We start from the raw sequence: 20,115 nt of genomic DNA, 5'->3' as shown, positions 1-20,115 counted from the left end.
TACTGTGCACTACTGTGACTTAACATAGGAAATAAAGAACGTGACCTCAGAGCCCGGTAATAATTTTCACGAATTTGATATCAGTATGCCGACGGAAAGCCACTCCCCTTTAAGACATCATCATCATCACGTCTTCTCAGCTCGCCGCTGCTCCTCTAGTAATTGATGTTATGGAGAAGAAAGCGAGCGAGGGATTCACAGTTTAGCCGTTACATTCTCCCTACCAACATCCCAAAGCTTGAAGACGGAAATCCCTTTCGGCAGCCAAAAAAAAAAGGCAGATTATTCTGGTTGACATACAGATTATTTTTAATTGTCCAGTGGGAGAAAAGAAACGAGCGAACATATCATGAAGAGAATAACGGGGAAGACAAAAGAAGCCACTTTGATAGAAATGACCAACACGCTGGATTCTCAGATTGAAGGTAAGGAAACTGTTACTACAGCTGTGTAACAATAATATTATTCAGTATGACAATAATGAGAAGGTCAGTATCTTGGGAGTTGTTGTCAGCGTAAAGGACAATAACTAACCTCTGCGTTCATTAAGCTGACAGAATCAAAGAACGATGGGGAAAAAAGAGACACTGTTACGTGTTCGCTCGGTCAGTTCGCCATAACAAAATAAAAAAGTATAAACAAAGTACATATATTCAGATAAGCGGTTTTGAGCTAAAACTAAAATAGCCTAAGTTCCTGAAATGGCAAGGCATGGAAAAGTTACGGTCTACACCCAGAGGCTGTTGTTACCTGCCATCGTGCTCTATCCTGCATTACGAAAGCGTGTTTTAACAAGGTTTAAATCCAGGAAAAGAGTCCTGGTGTTCATTTACCTGCAAGACCTTCGAATTTAGAAAAAGTACAGAGAAACGTGATATTTTATGGTACGTATATTTGTATGAATAGCGGTTTTGGGAGCAGCTTGGACCACCCCTTTAATTCGTTTTTCGCGTTACTCTGTCTTGCCACATGGCTTGGCCTCAGTCCCAGTTAAACTTGAGAATCAAACAGTCTTTATGTTGAATCAGTTAAAATGTCTCTTGTCGTTGTGACTCATTTAGAGTTTATTCAGTTCCTCTGCACACGGGACATTTTTAGACTAGGAAACACAAGGCTTCTCCTTTAAGAATGTGATATAAAAAAGAGTGAATATGGAATAGTGTAATACATTGTACTGGACTTTACAATATTGCTTGAACAATCTGCAAAATCCTTATTTTATCTGGAATGATACCCACAGTAGGCTTTGCAATAGAGGACCTTAAGGGGCTCCTTGACACGGGGCCTGGGAAATCGTTCCTGGTTTTTCAGCATGGCAACTAAATAGATTATTATCTGAACAGAATATCCTGCACTTAGTGATGTGACAGATGTGTCATGCAACAGTGTAGTTTGATCCCACTCGATATTACTCGGCTTGTTGTTTTTAATAATGTAAAATGAATTATTGAGCTGAAATGAATCAGTCCTGGCTCTTGTCACCCTGAGGCTTTTTGTTGCACAGGTTGAGTAATGGTTGTTAAAGCATTTAGGTTTGAGAGAGACTTTGATTAAGTGTGAGGCATGTAGGTGTATGTTTATGTCCACGACTTGTGTTCACATAAGTGTGTGGGTTTGTATGCCCAAGTGTCTTATTATTATTATTATTATTTTGCTCTGCAGTTCTTCTAACTGATGCTGGGGTTTGCCTGTGTCATGAATGTGTTTTCTGTAGGAGGGAGTGGTTGAAAGGAAAGAGAAAAACTAAAATGTTTGGAAAGTGGCCTTTTCGTTGGAAATCATTTACAGTAGATGATATTTCTGGGGAACCCCGGTCTAATCCCTCCTGCTTTGTCTGTCACTGCGACTGTTTAATCTGAGTACTCATAGGTGATTCACTGAATAGTAATTTGATTATGCTTCCCGACTGGGACTGTGGCACTGCACTGCCATGTGATTGAAAATACAGAGGGATTTACAGTGACAGTTTTGTATGAATATACAGTCATGGCCAAAAGTTTTAAGAATTACATAAATATTAGTTTTCAAAAAGTTTGCTGCTAAACTGCTTTTAGATCTTTGTTTCAGTTGTTTCTGTGATGTACTGAAATATAATTACAAGCACTTCATACGTTTCAAAGGCTTTTATCGACAATTACATGACATTTATGCAAAGAGTCAGTATTTGCAGTGTTGGCCCTTCTTTTTCAGGACCTCCCATTCCTTATTCATGGCTGTGTTTTTGGGCAGAATTGTGAGTGAGCCCACTCCCTTGGATGAGAAGCAACCCCACACATGAATGGTGTCAGGATGCTTTACTGTTGGCATGACACAGGACTGATGGTAGCGCTCACCTTTTCTTCTCCGGACAAGCCTTTTTCCAGATGCCCCAAACAATCTGAGAATATGACTTTGCCACAGTCCTCAGCAGTCCATTCACTATACTTTCTGCAGAAGATCAATCTGTCCCTTATTTTTTTTTTGGAGAGAAGTGGCTTCTTTGCTGCCCTTCTTGACACCAGGCCATCTTCCAAAAGTCTTGGCCTCACTGTGCGTGCAGATGCGCTCACACCTGCCTGCTGCCATTCCTGAGCAAGCTCTGCACTGGTGGCACTCCGATCCCACAGCTGAATCCTCTTTAGGAGATGATCCTGGCGCTTGCTGGACTTTCTTGGACGCCCTGAAGCCTTCTTTACAAGAATTGAACCTCTTTCCTTGAAGTTCTTGATGATCCTATAAATTGTTGATTTAGGTGCAATCTTAGTAGCCACAATATCCTTGCCTGTGAAGCCATTTTTATGCAACGCAATGATGACTGCACGCGTTTCTTTGCAGGTCACCATGGTTAACAATGGAAGAACAATGATTTCAAGCATCACCCTCCTTTTAACATGTCAAGTTTGCCATTCTAACCAGCCTTACATAATCAGCCTGACATAATGATCTCCAGCCTTGTGCTCGTCAACATTCTCACCTGAGTTAACAAGACGATTACTGAAATTATCTCAGCAGGTCCTTTAATGACAGCAATGAAATGCAGTGGAAAGGTTTTTTTGGGATTAAGTTAATTTTCATGGCAAAGAAGGACTATGCAATTCATCTGATCACTCTTCATAACATTCTGGAGTATATGCAAATTGCCATTATAAAAACGTAAGCAGCAACTTTTCCAATTTCCAATATTTATGTAATTCTCAAAACTTTAGGCACTACTGTACATTTTACTTGCACTGTATTTTGTTAATATGTGGAAATGTTTCGCACTGAAATGCCTTGAAACTCCCAAGTTAGTTATTTTTATATGAAATGTTTTATATCACTGCTGTAAGCTACAAGCACACTACAATCACAGCTAAATGTGCACTACAAGATTTGTGAGTTTAATATTAGTTTGATTTATAGGTGCTTAATTCACAGTAAAATGAACAAGAGCAGCACTTGGCCTAAAATACATTTAAGCAGGTCTAAAACAGTTTTAACTTCTCTTAGAGAATCAACCTAAAACCCACAGCTAAGCTAAAGGCCAGCTCATTATAGCTGCTTAACAATGTCTGTATTGCACATTATTTCATTTTAGCTGTAATTAAAACTTCCTGTTGCAGACATAATTGGTAATATATTACTTCTTATCATAATAATTGTTATGGCAGGATGCATATCATGACTATGCATCACTGTAATTGTATTTAGTTTCAGATAGTCTTTTTACTCTAGAGCAAATAATCTCTAGAGCATATTTCATAGTACATGAATGTATTTTTTTTAGACTTAAATTTAGGTCCAACTCGAATGTGATTATATACTCTATATTTCCCAAGATAAAGACTTTAGAGTTGACACTTCAAACTTTCCCATTGTAAATTGACTCCTAATTTGGAAACCTGAGCTATCTTTATCTACGTTTGATCTTAAATTTCAAGTCTAAATGTTTATATATCTACATGTACCTTGTAATATGATCTAGCGATAAGTAAAGAAGCTCAAAGCTGAGATATGGAGGTTGCTGATAGCGTCTGTTTAGTTTAACCAAAATTTGTTGTGGACCATGACACAAGGACAGCTACTGCGTGCGGTTAAACAAAATAAAAGAAAGAAAATGGTGGTTTTACAATGCAATTACATAGAGGTAATTACTCTTACAAAATTTGGAAAAATGGTCAAGCAACCTTCATTGGACAACTTGAGATGGATTATTCTAAGTCCAATTGAATGTTCACAAAACAATTAAAAACATTTTTTACATAAAAAAATACAAATAAAATAGAAAAATTAACCAACTTTATGATTTTTTTTTAGATGAAATGGGCTGACCAACTTCAATTTGAATTGTATAGCGTTTTTCACAGTGTATAATGTTTCAAAACAGCTTTATGGAAATCATCCCTTTAGTGCCACTAGTGAGCTAACACAGACAAAATTGAGAGGAAAGAAAGGTGGAGCTCATTCTGAGCTCTCATCTTCAGAAAGTAGTTTAGTCAGTGCAAAGTTTTGTTATTTCTGTCAACATACTTTTTCTACAGAAAAAACATTTATTGACTCTTTTGCTTTTCCAATGGGCTGCATAATAGAGTGTCTGACAGTGTGAATCGCTCTGCTGTCTCTTCAGTGTTTACCAGTGCATTGTCACCCTGGGTTGTCGCACACAAGACAGAGTCTCTTATCAGGGCAGACCTCATGGTATCCTTTTAAGAGCGTGCAACACCAATGTGGACCCTGAATAGATGTCAGAGTCCTCCCTGTCACACCATGCCTGCTATGTTTGTTTTTGTGTGTTTGCATGAGTGGTTTCCTTCCCTTGACCTCTCTTGTAAGGTAACAGAGATGCATTTAGTAACAGAGGTACTCTACTAAAATGTTTCCAGAGTTCAATTGAAATCAAATTTAAATTACTAGATTTTTTTCTCAAAAGTACATATCTGAATTAAAACGGTTTAACTGTCACACCACTTCCAGACAACAGCCAACAAGTGAGGCTATGCTTGTCAGTAACTAGGAGAAAGTTAGAAAGAGAGCTATTGAGAGCTGTTGCTATGGTAACAGGCTCTTTAATTTAGTTTTCACTTTGATAGCCATACTGTATGAACAAGTAGTTGACCCAGTAAAAGTCATAAATAAAACTCTTAAAGGGATCATTCAGTTTTAAGGAAATCATTTTAAATAATTATGACTCTTGAGCACCAACGGATAGATAAGAAAATTAAACATTCTACATATTTAATATTAGGGCTGGGCAGTGTAGTTATTATTTGCTTTGCTATGTAAGACTTTGGTGGTGAATGTAAAGTCCTCATTTCCTCAGAGATACAATTGCATCCTGTTGATAAAGATACAGTTCCTATGTTATTGTGCAGCTTAAAAGACTTTGTGCTGGACACAAGATGTGGTTTAGAATTGTAATTTTTAGTTGCTGTTAATGTGGAATAGCTATTCTGTGTTATCTGACCTGATTCTATGGCATTTCCTAATGCACTTTCCTGTTGAGAGTGATGTGTTTTGTCATGCATTAAGAGTGCAATGATGTAAGCTCGATTCATTCAGCTGATAAAAATTCAGTTCACTTTATAGTCCTACTATAGCGAGTCTTGTGATACGTGAGGAATTGTGAATATATTTTCAGCCCATCTGCTGAACAAGCTCAGCCCATCTCGGTCGATCTGCTGAACCAAAAGAAATGGATTCAGTGAAACTGTTGATGTGTTTACTAGGAAATGACTGTGGGGGCCGCAGGTTTGTATTCAGACAGGTTTTATCAACACTACTGCTGCTTTTCCCCTCTCTGCTTCAAAGTATTACACAAAGGTGCCATTATCAAAGCCTTCTTTCCCAGTAGGCCTAATCATCACCCATAATAGCACGATCAGAGGAAGCCTGCGAGACCAAAGCACCTGTTGGCTCTGCTCAGAGCAAATATTGGTCTTCTTATAGAATGGAAATGATAGAGACCAGACCAATACCAGTGCACATTTTTCTGGTTTTTGATTGTGGTTGTTTCCTGGTTTATATCAGTTTAACACTGCTTGGGCCTTCATATGAATCAGAATACATGATTTTTTTGCAGGACCACTACATTTTAATCACTATCCAAAAAAAAGATAAGTAAATACGATTGTAGAATTTCACAATTTTTAGGCAAAAACAGAATATTCTGACTTTGTGAAAATGTACTACATAAAACATATCTGCACAAAACAAAAACAGCAAACAGGATGAATGAGAATGCAAATTCACTCACTGACAGCAGGTGGCACTTATGGAACAGCAGTCATAGAGAAGCTATGTTTCCTTCCATTACAAATTAAACCTATATGCAAAATGTTAATATTGCATAAAAAATTGGCAAATAAAGCACCATTTCCATTCAGTGAGTTGAAGAGAACATAACTGTAATTTCCTTATTAGGTTCGCTAAATGTGACCCCGGACCACAAAACAGTCGACAGGTATATTATTGTAGCAATATGCAACAATACATTGTATGGGTCAAAATTATGGGTCAGAAATGCGCATTAGGGAATTTATTTGGTAAAAGTGTTTCTGTCGTAGCTTAGGCACATGTTTTCTTACCAGATAATAAATTAATCCGACTCGCATTTTTAGAATTGATGCGCATCTTGGCATTTCTATCCAGTGTTTTTTTTCTTTTTCTTTTTAGCCTTGACAAATAAAAGCTGCCATGGATTCCAGACCTTCAGCAGTCTACTAGGTGGATGGAAACATGGCTACTTTCCTTGATTACCACTGTAAACAAAGCAATGCTCCTCTTATGTAACTAATTTTAATATGCTTTATATGGAGTCAAGATGAAAATAAAAAAACATCAAAACTTTTCTGAAGGCAGTCAGAGCCCTGTTTACCTTGCTTTTCCTTAGGTACTTTTCCTTTTATTTATTTTTTATTTTTTAAGTCATACCGGTTGTGTAACTATATGAACTGTAAACTGCATGAACCAGTGTATCTCCCAGCACTGGGTTAAAGTGTTACCCATAATTCCCCCTAGACAAATACGTGTAGAGTAAGTTGCTTGTGTGGTTTTCAAATATTACTTTTATCTTTACACTCCTGCCCATCTATCTCATGGGTTAAGATGGCTGTGCCGTTCTGACGGGCTACCGGAGGACCTTTCAGACAGGTACGGACAGAGCTACTTGTGCTGCTTGTCTGTACGTCCCCCACTTTGCTTCTTTTTCTTCTGTGTTTCTGCTTCATATTCTTTATTCAGCATCATTCAGCATTAGCATCAGCATTTTTCAGAGATCACGTTGTGACAAGTGTGCTTGTCTGTGGCGTCACAGATTTGAAAATGTGAACCTTGCTCCAAACGCTAGCGATGTCTAAAGAAATGTTGATTCCCTTGTCCATTATTTCATTCCATTGCCTTATAGCTGTAACCTTCGGTTTGTCAACTTGTCTAGATTCATGCCTGTGCTGTAAGGCTGGATATGAGTGTATGTTTACAGCTACTTTTATCAGAAATGCTGCGTTGCTTTGTGCTTTTGTTGTTTAAATTGATATCAGTGTTGCTCCTGAATACTTGAAGAATGACGCAGCATAATTGACATAAAAATTTAATAAACCACAATCGAATTAACAGAACAAGATACTTTAATCTAATCTGTTAATGATGGAACATATACTTACTTGCACTAATTTTCAGTGTTAACTATCTCTGATTGGCAGCATTTACTAATTGTGATATCATGCACTAGAGGCCAGGCAATGTGTTGTGTGTATCCTGGTATAAAAGGAGGACACTACGCCTCAATGTTCCACACAGGAAGTGCTTTTATCCCACAAAGCTGACTGCTCAGCATTAAAGTTGTTGCCTGGCTAACCAATGGAATATCTACCAAAGTGTGTGGGGGAGAGAGCAAAAGGGCAGCAGAGACAGAAATGACATGTACTGCTGATCAAATGATGTGTTGTGTGACGTTTCACTTCAGCAGCTATAAAATCTGTTTAAGTTTGAGACAAATAAATAAAAGATTCCGAAAATGTAATACGCCTCTTGAAGCACAGTGGAATGAATCAATTTAGTCATTTGAATCCACATTAATACTCCCCACTTTTGGACAATGAGCTACAGTATATGTGGGCAGGAACTACAGTGCTGAAAAAGCCCTATTTTTACTTAACCAAATATTTCCTGTTTTCATGCACTGCCTGTGAAACTGTGAAATAAGCTTACCTTTTAAGGTTACAACAGCTTGTCACTGGGGCAGTACTAGTACTAAAGAGTAGAATTGTTTACCTTTAAGGTACTACTTTGAATCTTCTGGGTTAAATAAAGTGCAAAATTGTCCCTTTAATGGTACTGCCCTAGTGACAAGCTATAGAGTGTGTTGAAGTATTCTTCTAGGTAGGCATGTTTCCTGTAGACTGTATTGCATTTGTGGTTTTGATGCTGATGTCATTTCCTCTCTGTCTATTGCAGGTAATAATGGTAGCATTAACTCCATCTCTGACCGAGGGACACAGCTGCCTGGTCACCGGGAGGTAAGATATTTTCATCTCATTCAGAAATCTGAAAAAGCAACAGATTGCTGCTGTTTTGTAATGCGGTAAACCGGTCACATTCTGGTTGTGGTTGCTGTAGTTTAAATGTGTAAATATACTCCACCCCGCTGCTCTCAAATACTGGCCAATGTTCACATCTCTCTTGTAAAGCTTTTGTAGGACCAATTTGAAGTTGTAAATGTCCAGTATATAGCTCTTGAAGACAGGTCAGATGGATTAGCCACTAATACACATTTATAATGCACACCAAAAGCAACATAAAAAAGTTCCCACTCTTTTTTATGAATGAATGTGTGAACAAAAATGACATTTGTGGTTACTGAAGAAAAATGTTTAAAAGCCATTTTGTTAATGATTTTGAATAATTCATTGAAAAGAACCAACTCAAAATAATTTCACCCACAAATCAAACTTCATTATGGCTTGCAAAATGGGTTTTACTATAAGGGATATTTTAAAACAGAACATAATTAAATGTATATATCTTTTAATAAACATGAAGTTTATATGATTTTTAAGTTGACAGTAGCTTTCATGACTTTTTTTGATGTGTGTTTTCCATGACTGAAGGAACTCTGAATTGAATATATTCAAACTTGCATATGTTAAGAAAATGTTAATGTTTATTATAAAGGTGAAGAAGTTTGTTGTTCCTGAGGTGGACATTGGACATTTTTAGTGCATTGTTCTGCAGCATTAAAAGTACTCCCTTTCCTCAGTCTTAAGCATTGATTTTGCCATTTTACATGAAACCATATCATTTAATCAAGCAATTATAGTATGCCTTTGCTCTGTATCTCTTGCTGGTGCACTTTGCTAATGATACTTTTCTTCATTTAAGTGCAGCCAGCAATAAAGGAGTGTTTTGGCAAACTAGATGCAATGGTACATTTTTTTTTCATTATCTCACTAAACTTGGATGCAGAAAAATTAATAAATAAATAGTCTAACTGCAAGGTTGTGGAATTAGTCACCCTTGTGATATCAGTTAAATGAGGGGCATCCAGAGTTGAAGCTGTAGCTCTGCATTTGTAAATGGACTGCATTTATATAGCGCTTTCAACAGACCACATGGCCATCCAAAGCACTTTACAATTTGACTCACATTCACCCATTCACACACCGACTGCGGTGTCAGCCATTCAAGGCGCCATCCAGCTTGTCGGGAGCAGCTGGGGTTAGGTGTCTTGCTCAAGGACACCTCGACACTTGGTCAGGTGGAGCCGGGGATTGAACCACCAACCTTCCGGTTTGTAGACAACCTACATGAACCACTGAGCCACTGCCGCCCCGTATTCAATGAAGTTTTACAACGAGCAGCGCAGCGATGGAAATTAGCACCCGCCACCAGCCAAATGCGGGTGTTTTTGTGTTGTGGCGGGTAATCTCGCTTCACCTACTGGCCACCATGGCGGGTAAATAAAAATAGCATACTGTTTCACCCGGCCAGTGGACAAAAAAAAGTAAATTTTCATCCCTGGTGTGTGTACAACACGCAATAAAGTGTAATATCATCCGAAGCAGCTCCGTGGAGAAAGGTGGTATAAACCGGGCTCGAAACGGCGGCGTTGTGTCTAGTAAGTCAACCCTCTACATTGCGAGTAAATCACTCTCATATGCGACTATCTCTTCCTTCTGGGTACTAAATGATGTCTAATATTATCCAATGGCTAATCAATTATCTGATTTTACTCGCTAAGGCTAAGTTTAGCACAGATATTTTCACTCACGAACACTCTCTGACTCTCCGTCAGACGATCTGTGCTTTTTTTCTCAATGGATGCGCAACGCACCTGTATAATGTCCCGTAAACTCTAGTGTTAAGGAGCACAAATCGCCGTCGCTTTCTCTCACACTCACATAGAGAAAGAGAGAGAGAGGGGATTGACGTGCTACATTTAAACAATATTATCTGTTGTATTTTCCTGTCAAAATAACGAGGACAGCTGGGTTTTCCGGTAGTGGGTGGAGTTAATGCGCAAATGGTAATCTCATTGGCTGGCGCTCACCTATTATCATCTCTGTTTTGATTTCAGCAAATCAGTTCGAGCGAACACACAAAACCTAATTAATATTCATGAATCCAGCAGCTCATTAATCCTTAGTAATCCTTGGTGTGTTTCATAGTTTTTATTAGTAGGAGTCGTATTCTTATTATTTTATCAGGAGTTTTGTAAGTGTTTTTTCCCAAATTTTTTTTTTACTGAAACACTAAATGACCAAAAAAGCACCACCACCAGTCCAGTTGAAATGTTCAGTTAAAACGACTAATAAGCATTCAAACATGGTTATCAAGTTTACTTCTAATTACTAAAGTTCTATATTTCTATATTCTATAAAGTTCTATAATTAAATTAAATTAAATTATTATTAATTACTAGACAGTGGTGATTCAATTTGCCAAGGTGTCCATAGAGGGTTGTAAGTTGTTATGTAGGAACAACATTGTATCACTACACATGTTTGACAGCTCTGGCGTGACGAGACGCGTAAAAACGATGAATTAAAAACGCTGTGCATTCGTCTGTCAATGGTGTAAAAGTTTGCGAGCCGAGATTTCTTTCAGTGACGTGTTCCCTCAACCACAAAAAAAAAATAAAAAAAAACACTTACACATACAAATACTGGTGAATCCTTTCCTTTGGAATTAAATACAACATTATTAATGCGTACGAAAACAGTGCAGTGTATCATCCGGTTGGGCTACGGAGTTGAGAGAATGAGCTGCTTCAGCAAGAGTCGGCTGTTTCAAAACCTAGTAAACTGCCTGGATAGGCAGCATTTTTGAGCATCACTGAAAGAGAAAATGTCAGTATTTCATTGAGACTTGAGATTAAATAAACTGCTTAAGTATTGTAGATCTTGTAGTATTAATTTTCACATGCAGTTACACATTGTCATTTAAAAACAAGAAAGTGGACAAAAAAAGTTAATTTCCATCCCTGGAGCAGCGCTGTGATCTCAGTCCCAGAACAGTATAAACCAGATCGTCATGGGAGAGTCTCCAGGCAAAGGCATGTGTCCCCGAGTTGTCTGCAGTAAGGGGGAGTGACCCGCTCTTATCAGAGGTCTCTGTGTGAGAGAGGGTGCAGCTCACAGTTAGCACATGCTAAAACTGCTTACAACATGGACATTTTGTGAATGCTCTCACCACTGAAGCACTTTATGAAAGTTATGACGGCTCAAACTGAGGTATGGATACACTGTTCATGATCAGATCCTGAGAGAGATTATTGCTGACTTTGTTAGAGTTTGCTTTAAGTGACTAAACTGTACCTTAAATGATGTTAAACATTACACTTTTAGAGATGAACATTACATTTGTTCAGTACTAACAGCTACATCGATAATGAATATTTATTTTTGTTATAACTTAAAATAACATGGTGTATTTAGGCAATATTAGAATTTTATTTTATTATTTCATTGATAATAAACACATTGATATTGGACTACACCAACACACACAGTCCTTTGTCACTGTTTTTACTCTTTAACAGCTGTTGGGACCAACAAGACCAGTGCTTTCTCATCTGCTTGGCCTTGATATGATGACCCTAATGTGTAGTGCTTGAGATACAGCTTAATAGAGATTAATTTGAATTAGTGCATAGTAGATCATGTGAAACTGTATAGCTAGATATTCTTAGGAATCCTTGTAGTGGAAATAGGATTTGGTGATTTGTTGTTGCTTTATAGATTGATTGGAAGTCTGTGATTTTCAGTCTGACATCAATAGTGATCAATAATCGTCCATGTCTTTTCCTAACAGAGCAGGATACAAAGGTCCCACCTGACCAGTAGTGCTGATTAACAAAGTGCCTCTTTGAAAATAAGTGCTCCTCTCAGCTGTCTCACATTTAATTAGTAGAATGCAATAAAATGCCTTCACAAATTGCACAGTGCCTCCAGTTTATTAGTTTAGTGGCTTTCCCTGGTTCAGTCTCTGAATGGCCTTAGAAAGACATGTCAAGCAGGCAACCGTTTTTGTGACTTATCTGTTTTGGCTTGTTTTACTGTCTGGAGCAGCAGTTTTGAAGGTACAGTTAGTATTTTCTCATCCTCTGTGCTTGTGGGATTTTTATGCATGATGTATTCAGGTATGTGTATGTCTCGCAAGAGTGAAAAACAGCACGTCTTGCTAACGTAATTCAAAGGCATGTTTGCACAAGTATGACATTTGACGTTGCACTAGTATTAATCATCTGAGGTTTTATGCCAATTTGCATAATTTTATTAATGACAGCAGGTTTGGTATCTGTTTTTTTTTGTCTGTGTCTGGGATGGCTGGAGTGTTTATTTATAATAATATATAAAATCAAATTTTATAAATATCAAATATGAATATATGATTGTTAGAATTCTTAGTTTAAAACATTTTCAGAAAGGTGCCCTAATATTACTACACTTGTAATTGAAAGTGTTTTTATTCATTCATATTTATATATCACCATTTTTTATTTATTGTTTAAAAAATAACTTTAAAATAATTGTACACACGCAAAATAAATTCTGTTAGGTTATGGTATTTTAAACTAGCTGTACATAAAAACAGCAGAGTTCTATGGAATGTCCCCATTTCGATACTGAAGCTAAGTATATGTGTGTTGTTTTCACATTGTCTGCAGAAGTAACCGTTCTCTTCATACTGTACCTGTGGTTTTTCTGCACATCTCGCTGCAGCTCTTCCTGGAGCCTCTCACGCTGTCATGATGCTATTTCTGCAGTGCTAGTGGGATGATGTTTTACTCAGCAGTAAATTTCTTGTCCTGTGTTCACTACCCTGAGCACTACAGTGATTTATGCACTACACTTCATGAGCATCACATCCACTTACTGTTTCACACCATTATTTGGGGTTTCGTCACCTGGAAAAGATCACATGCATCACGTCTCATTTGCTCACTGTGACAAGTCAACTCTCTGAACCTTCATGCTCATGTGTTTGTGTATGAAAGAAGGACTGTTTCTGATTGGAATCTCTTTTTCTTTTGTAGATTGACAAGCTTGGACAGAACAGGGACTCTGTGTACTTCAGGGATGGTGTACGGCGCATCGATTTTGTACTGTCCTACATTGACGACAAGGATGGAGACAAGAAAGCTGTATGCAACTAATATTCAGAACTTTCATAGTCATTTTATTAATGCACGTCTATATATATATGTATATACATACATATGGTATAACAGTAATTCAAAGCCGCATGAAACTAACATAAGAAGAGAAAGTGAATTTGATGTTTCTAGCTTTTCTTGATCGTGCACACTCATTGACCAAAATGCAAACTCATGCCAGTTTTTGCTACTCTTAATGATTGTTTTCCACAAACATGATCCCATTATGCATTTTGATGGATGATTTCTAATTTGTGTGCATTCTTTCCAAATGTTCTGTACTTGGCCTTGTTAAGCTATCAAACAGTGACTGATGCTTAATATTGCTCATTGTGTACAAAAATAGTTTGATGGAGACCTGTGTGTAGGCGTGCAGTGGTGAGATGGGGTGAGGTGTCTGCTGGGTCATAAGGCACAGTGAGAAACAGTGAGTCAGAGTCAGATTGATGCTATTGCACAATAAACTGAATGCTAAAAATTGATTGCATAAAACAAGAGCAGGGGTCAACCACTTCTCTCTTGCCAGACCCTTCATTCAGTCAATCGCTGAGAACACTGAAGGTTTTGCTGATGAACCTGTTTGATCTGTTTTCTCCTGTATGCAGAGGTTGATGCGTGGTCAAGCTCTTTGCTTAATGAAGGTCATATCCCTTGTGTCACGCGCTTGAGATGGTGTTCCATAAAATAAGATGTGGTAGCCATAGGTCACCGGTGCTTGTGGGAAATACGAGTTTTCTCTAAAGATGCAGTTCAAAGATTGTTTACAACCCTCAGAACCTAAAATGTCACACTGTTATCAGAGACAAAGCTAAATTAATAGGTGACTTAAAGGTGCCATCTGTCATATCTGGCAAAAAAATCAAGTCATACTCCACATTCCATACCAGATCGGGGCAGTATGCCTCAATAAAGTGAATTGGTCTACTCTAGAGTAACAAACGAGAAACGGCAGTCTCTATGCTCCGCCCCTACCTTCACAACAACCCTAGAGCATAGCTGAAGCCTATTAGACAGCGGTTCTCAATTGCAGTCCTCGCGCCCCACTGCTCTGCACATTTTGAATGTTTCTCTTAGCGCTTCAGACATTTGTTCTATTCGAACATAAATGCCCTGCGAAGTGGACATCACAGGATATTCAGCCATGATTCCAGTTCGAAGTGAACGTAGCTATATGTTCCAATCAAAGTGCATTGAAGTGTGCAAGACGTGAATTTAAATTGTATTGATTTACAGAGGTATATGATGTCACAGTTGTCCATGTTTAAAGACGCTGCACAGCACAAATCAGTGAATGAATGTTTCGATGTGAGGTAAACTTCAACAGATTTCCCCTGCTCAGAGAGTAGGGAGCAATGAACATTTGAAAAACATGAGTTCATTTCTAACGAGCTTATTATCTGAATCAGGTGTGTTAACAAAGAGAAACGTGCAAAATATGCAGAGCAGTGGGGCGCGAGGACTGGAAATGAGAACCGCTGCTATAAGAGGTCGTTTTGCCTCCAGAGGAACGTTGGGTGATGTCAAGTGATTTTGAAACATGACATCTTCAAGCTACTCCCCTTCACCTTTACCAGTGAATATGTTCATATTCGTTTTGTTCATATTACATTGAGTTGTATATTGTTACGGATCACTCGGAGACAGAGGAGTAACAGATGAAAGATGTAGTTTATTAAATGGACACAAGCAGAGGAGCGGGAAGTGAGGAGTGGATGGGTGCTGGGATCCGTGCCGGGAAGGAGGGTACCACACATGCACCATGGGGTCTTTAGGAGGATCTTGGAGGTAATCCTTGGAGAGAAGACGGAAGAAGAGACTTCGGAGGTTATCCTTGGAGAGAAGGTAAAGAGGAGTTAGTCCTAATAGTTAGCGCAGGAATGATCTTGTCGCGAACGTGACCGGACAATGACTGAGTGCGTTTGTGTGGCTCTTGTGGTGCTGAGGTGGATGATAGGTGATGCGGATCAGGTGGTGATGATTAGTACTCAGGTGAGGGTGTGCGCCGTGATTGTGTGGAGGAGGAACCTGGCGTGTTTGTGACAGTACCCCCCTCCCCAGGGCTCGCTCCTGAGGGCCGGGGACCCCGACGTCGTGGTGGGCGTCCTCTACCCCTGGGAGCTGGTCGGTTGGGGTGTCTTGAGTGGAAGGTATCCAGCAAGGAGGGGTCCAAGATGTCGTTGCGTGGGACCCAGGAGCGTTCCTCTGGACCGTATCCTTCCCAGTCCACTAGGTACTCAAGCTGCCCACCACGCCGCCGGGAGTCCAGGATGTCCTTGACCGAGTAGTCTGCGCCGTCATCTAGGAGGAGAGGAGGGGGGGCTTCCATCTCGCCAGGTTCTGTGGAAGGAAGAACAGAAGGATGGTGAGGTTTCAGGTGTGAGACATGGAATGTGGGGTCAATCCGGTACTCGGGAGGAAGTTGCAGTTTGTAGGTGACCGGATTGATCTGCTGAGTGATAGTGAATGGGCCAATGAATCTGGGACTAAGCTTGCGGCAGGGTAGACGCAGGCGGATGTCCCGGGTAGACAGCCAGACCTTCTGACCGGGTTGGTACTGGGGGGCCTCGGAACGGCGAAGGTCGGCTGCCGTCCTGCGTCTACGGAGCGCCCGTTGAAGTTGGTGATGGGCCGCGTCCCAGACCCTGTCGCTCTCCCGGAACCAATAGTCGACCGCGGGAACGTCAGAGGGCTCTCCAGACCAGGGAAACAGGGGTGGCTGGTAGCCGAGTACGCACTGAAAGGGTGTGAGTCCGGTGGTGGTTTGACGGAGGGAGTTCTGTGCGTACTCGGCCCACCCCAGGAATTGGTTCCAGGAGTTCTGGTGGCCGTGACAGAAGGTACAGAGGAAGCGTCCGATCTCCTGGACCTTCCTTTCCGTCTGCCCGTTGGACTGCGGGTGGTAGCCGGAGGACAGGCTGATGGCCACACCTAGGAGGGAGTGAAATGCTTTCCATACCCGGGAGATGAATTGGGGACCCCGATCCGACACTATGTCCTCTGGAATGCCGAAGTACCTGAAGACATGGTTAAACATCAGTTCTGCCGTTTCCATGGCAGTGGGGAGACCCTTCAGAGGAAGAAGACGACATGCTTTAGAAAGTCTATCCACAACAATCAGAATACATGTGTTATTGTCAGAGGGAGGAAGGTCGGTCATGAAATCCACTCCCAGGTGTGACCACGGGCGGTTGGGGACGGGCAGAGGATGGAGTTTGCCAGATGGTAGATGGCGAGGACTCTTGGACATGGCGCAGCTGTTACATCCACTCACGTACCTTCTGACATCCGAGGCCATGTTGGGCCACCAGAAGTGTTCCCGTAGCAACGAGAGGGTTTCATTGACCCCCGGGTGACCAGTGCCAAGTGATGTATGGGTGGCGTGGATGAGAGGAGTGCGACGTGTCCTGGGGATGTACTGGTGCCCTGGTGGGCAACCCGGCGGAGCGTTGGCAGGAGTTTCGGCTGGAGGTAGGGTTTCGGCAGACCAAGTGATAGGGGCAACAATAACTTTGTCTGGGAGGATGGGTTCGGGGTTCTCAGACGTCTCTCAGACCGGAGATACAGGATTGAAAGCAGGCTTCGCCCCACTTCAGGATTTCTCCGGCCTTCCAGGAGATCACCGGGTTATGCTGCTCCAACCACGGGCGCCCTAGGATGACGTCAGTGGTGGAATCCTCCAGAACCAGCAGATGAATGTCCTCATGGTGAAGGAGTCCAGTTTGGAGAGAGATTGGACCCACGCAGTGGCGTACATACTTCTTGCTTAACGGCCTGCCGGTGATGGTGTGGATTTGGTAAGCGGCCGGCGTGGCCGAGGTTGGGAGCCTGAGTTGACGGCAGAAGGCGCCGGAGATGAAGTTGCCGGCTGACTCAGAATCGAGGAGTGCGGAAACTGGAAGAGACACATCAGCCGCAGTAAGTGTCACAACAGTGGTGAGTGGTTTCATAGAATATCGTGAAGGAAGGATGGCACTCACCATGGGACGAGGAGGACGGACGGGGCACCCAGCTATTGTATGCGCCAGAGCTGCACAGTACAGACAAAGATTCTGGGCCAGCTGTCTTTGACGCTCCGCCATAGTGAGGCGGTAGCTGGTTGAACCGCTGGCTGGTTCTGGGGAGCTGACGTTCTCTGGCCGGCAGAGCGGAGAGGAGGAATGCGCCTGGCCCTGGTGCTCTTCTAAGCACGACTGCATACGAGTGGCGAAGTGGATGGACAGCTGGATGAATCGCTCGAGGCCGATGGTATCCTCGTATGCAGCGAGATGCAACCGCACTCTGGACTCCAATCCTTGGCGATAGGTAGTGAGAAGGGCCTGTTCGTTCCATCCACTAGAGGCCGCCAGAGTCCTGAACTGCAAGGCATAATCATTGACAGACATATTCCCTTGTTTCAAGTTGTATAATCTCTCACCTATAGAGGAGTCCCAGGCAGGTTTGCCGAAAACTTCCCGGAAGTGTTCGATGAAGCTAGAATATGACTGGGTTACAGGATTATTCTGGGTCCAGAGAGAGTCTGCCCATTGTAAAGCCTTGCCTTGTAACTGGGAGATAATGAAAGCTACCTTGGCTCGATCCGTTGAGTACGAGAGCGGTTGCATCTCCAGGACCAGTGAACACTGAAGCAAGAATCCGCTGCATTCCTCCGCCGAACCAGAGTAGGGCGCTGGCCGTGCCATGGGACTGGCGTGCACGGCAGGTGAAGGAGGGATGATAGGATCCGCGGAAGTGCTCGCTGGTGGTGGTGATGCAGGTGCTGACATAAGTGTACGGCGGAGTGCATCTACTAATTCCTGGAAGGGATCCGTGAGGCTCATGCTTGTGTCTCTCGGTGCTGGTCCGGTCATCTGTTACGGATCACTCGGAGACAGAGGAGTAACAGATGAAAGATGTAGTTTATTAAATGGACACAAGCAGAGGAGCGGGAAGTGAGGAGTGGATGGGTGCTGGGATCCGTGCCGGGAAGGAGGGTACCACACACACGCACCGTGGGGTCTTTAGGAGGATCTTGGAGGTAATCCTTGGAGAGAAGACGGAAGAAGAGACTTCGGAGGTTATCCTTGGAGAGAAGGTAAAGAGGAGTTAGTCCTAATAGTTAGCGCAGGAATGATCTTGTCGCGAACGTGACCGGACAATGACTGAGTGCGTTTGTGTGGCTCTTGTGGTGCTGAGGTGGATGATAGGTGATGCGGATCAGGTGGTGATGATTAGTACTCAGGTGAGGGTGTGCGCCGTGATTGTGTGGAGGAGGAACCTGGCGTGTTTGTGACATATATACACATTATTTGAATTAAATTAATTTGACAGACAGCATTCTGTCAACATCATTGGTCAACATCAGACAGCTGATGTTGACCAAGCTAGCGCCAACCAACGTAACCAGAGCTGCCAACTCTCAAGCATTCACCGTGAGACACACGCAATTGACTCTTTTCACACGCTTTCATGCAACACATCAATTTTCTCACGTACAGAAAAACCACGAAGCAAAGAGGACACAGAGACCAACAGACTAGACAGAGCAGGTTACTTATGATATAAAAAAATGGGTATGTTATAGCTAGCTAATTATCAAACGCAGCTACGGTTAGCCATCGCTAACATTAGCACGTTTATAGAACAGCCTTCGATACATTTCTATGTTATTACTTCCCGAAAAAAAATACACAAACATATAAAACAAACTTCTAGCGAAATACTAACAGCATCTAACTTACCAATCCAAAAGAAATGTTGCAAGTTCGGTGTCGAACCTCATTTCTTTCAGGTCCATCAGTTGTCTCCAGCGATTGGAAGCAGTGCCGATGTTTACTCTGGTTCGGCTCCTTTTCTTATCGGATTTGATTTGTGATTCCGAGCGCGGTTGTTTCCCTGTAGCGGGTGGTGGTCCCTTGCCAAGGGCTTAAGTCATCCTTCTGCTCTCTTCCCTGAACTGAAATGAAGTAGTGGGCTGTACTTTCCACATGATTGACATCAGGTTCAGGTACGCCCACAAGCCGTGCGAGTTATTCGTGTATTGCAGGTTGGCTGGTGGTTATGTTGCCCGCATACCGCCTCCCATGGCCGAAACTGGTATTACGACACCTGTCGGGCCGGGGCTAGTAATGCTACTGCTAATTAAGGTTGATATCTCTGCAGCACTATAACTTGACATTTTTTTAATGACATCATCGCCCTTATTTCTTCTCATACTTTTGATGCGTGTAGGTCATTTTTTGTATATTTTTACCTCAATTTTTGCACATGGCACCTTTAAAGGCACAATATGTTATTTTTTTTGCCGCTAGATGGCGCATATTCAAAACAAACATTGATGACGCAGAGTGTGGAATCATGGAAGTTTTTGTCTTCATCCCCACAGCCAATGCAATCTGACGGGACTCAGTCAGAAATCATGTTCATGGATGAGCTAATGATTCATTAAAGTAGTAGAATGAAGCAGAGTAAGGCTGAAAGCTGTCAAAGCCGCTTCAGCTCCTTCCGGTCGTGAATATGTGGGGAATAAA

General features: G+C 41.5%; 1 protein-coding gene across 2 annotated transcripts in view; it reads left to right on the top strand.

Annotated features, from left to right (window-relative positions):
• Positions 1-131: 131 nt before the first annotated feature.
• ano5b (anoctamin 5b) overlaps positions 132-20,115 on the top strand; it is a 39,521-nt gene continuing 19,537 nt past the window's right edge. The window contains exons 1-4 of one of the 2 annotated variants that reach the window (XM_059530424.1): positions 132-425; positions 7,063-7,107; positions 8,410-8,471; positions 13,490-13,597. In XM_059530424.1, the coding sequence (XP_059386407.1) occupies positions 350-425; positions 7,063-7,107; positions 8,410-8,471; positions 13,490-13,597 (291 nt within the window). In that variant the 5' untranslated portion in view covers positions 132-349. The remainder of the gene's footprint in view (positions 426-7,062; positions 7,108-8,409; positions 8,472-13,489; positions 13,598-20,115) is intronic. The other variant, XM_059530430.1, reaches the window with a different exon arrangement.

Source organism: Carassius carassius, chromosome 3 (assembly GCF_963082965.1).
Source record: "Carassius carassius chromosome 3, fCarCar2.1, whole genome shotgun sequence".
Classification (NCBI taxonomy): domain Eukaryota; kingdom Metazoa; phylum Chordata; class Actinopteri; order Cypriniformes; family Cyprinidae; genus Carassius; species Carassius carassius.
The sequence above is the reverse complement of the archived record's forward strand: the minus strand, read 5'-3'. Positions and strand labels throughout refer to the sequence as shown.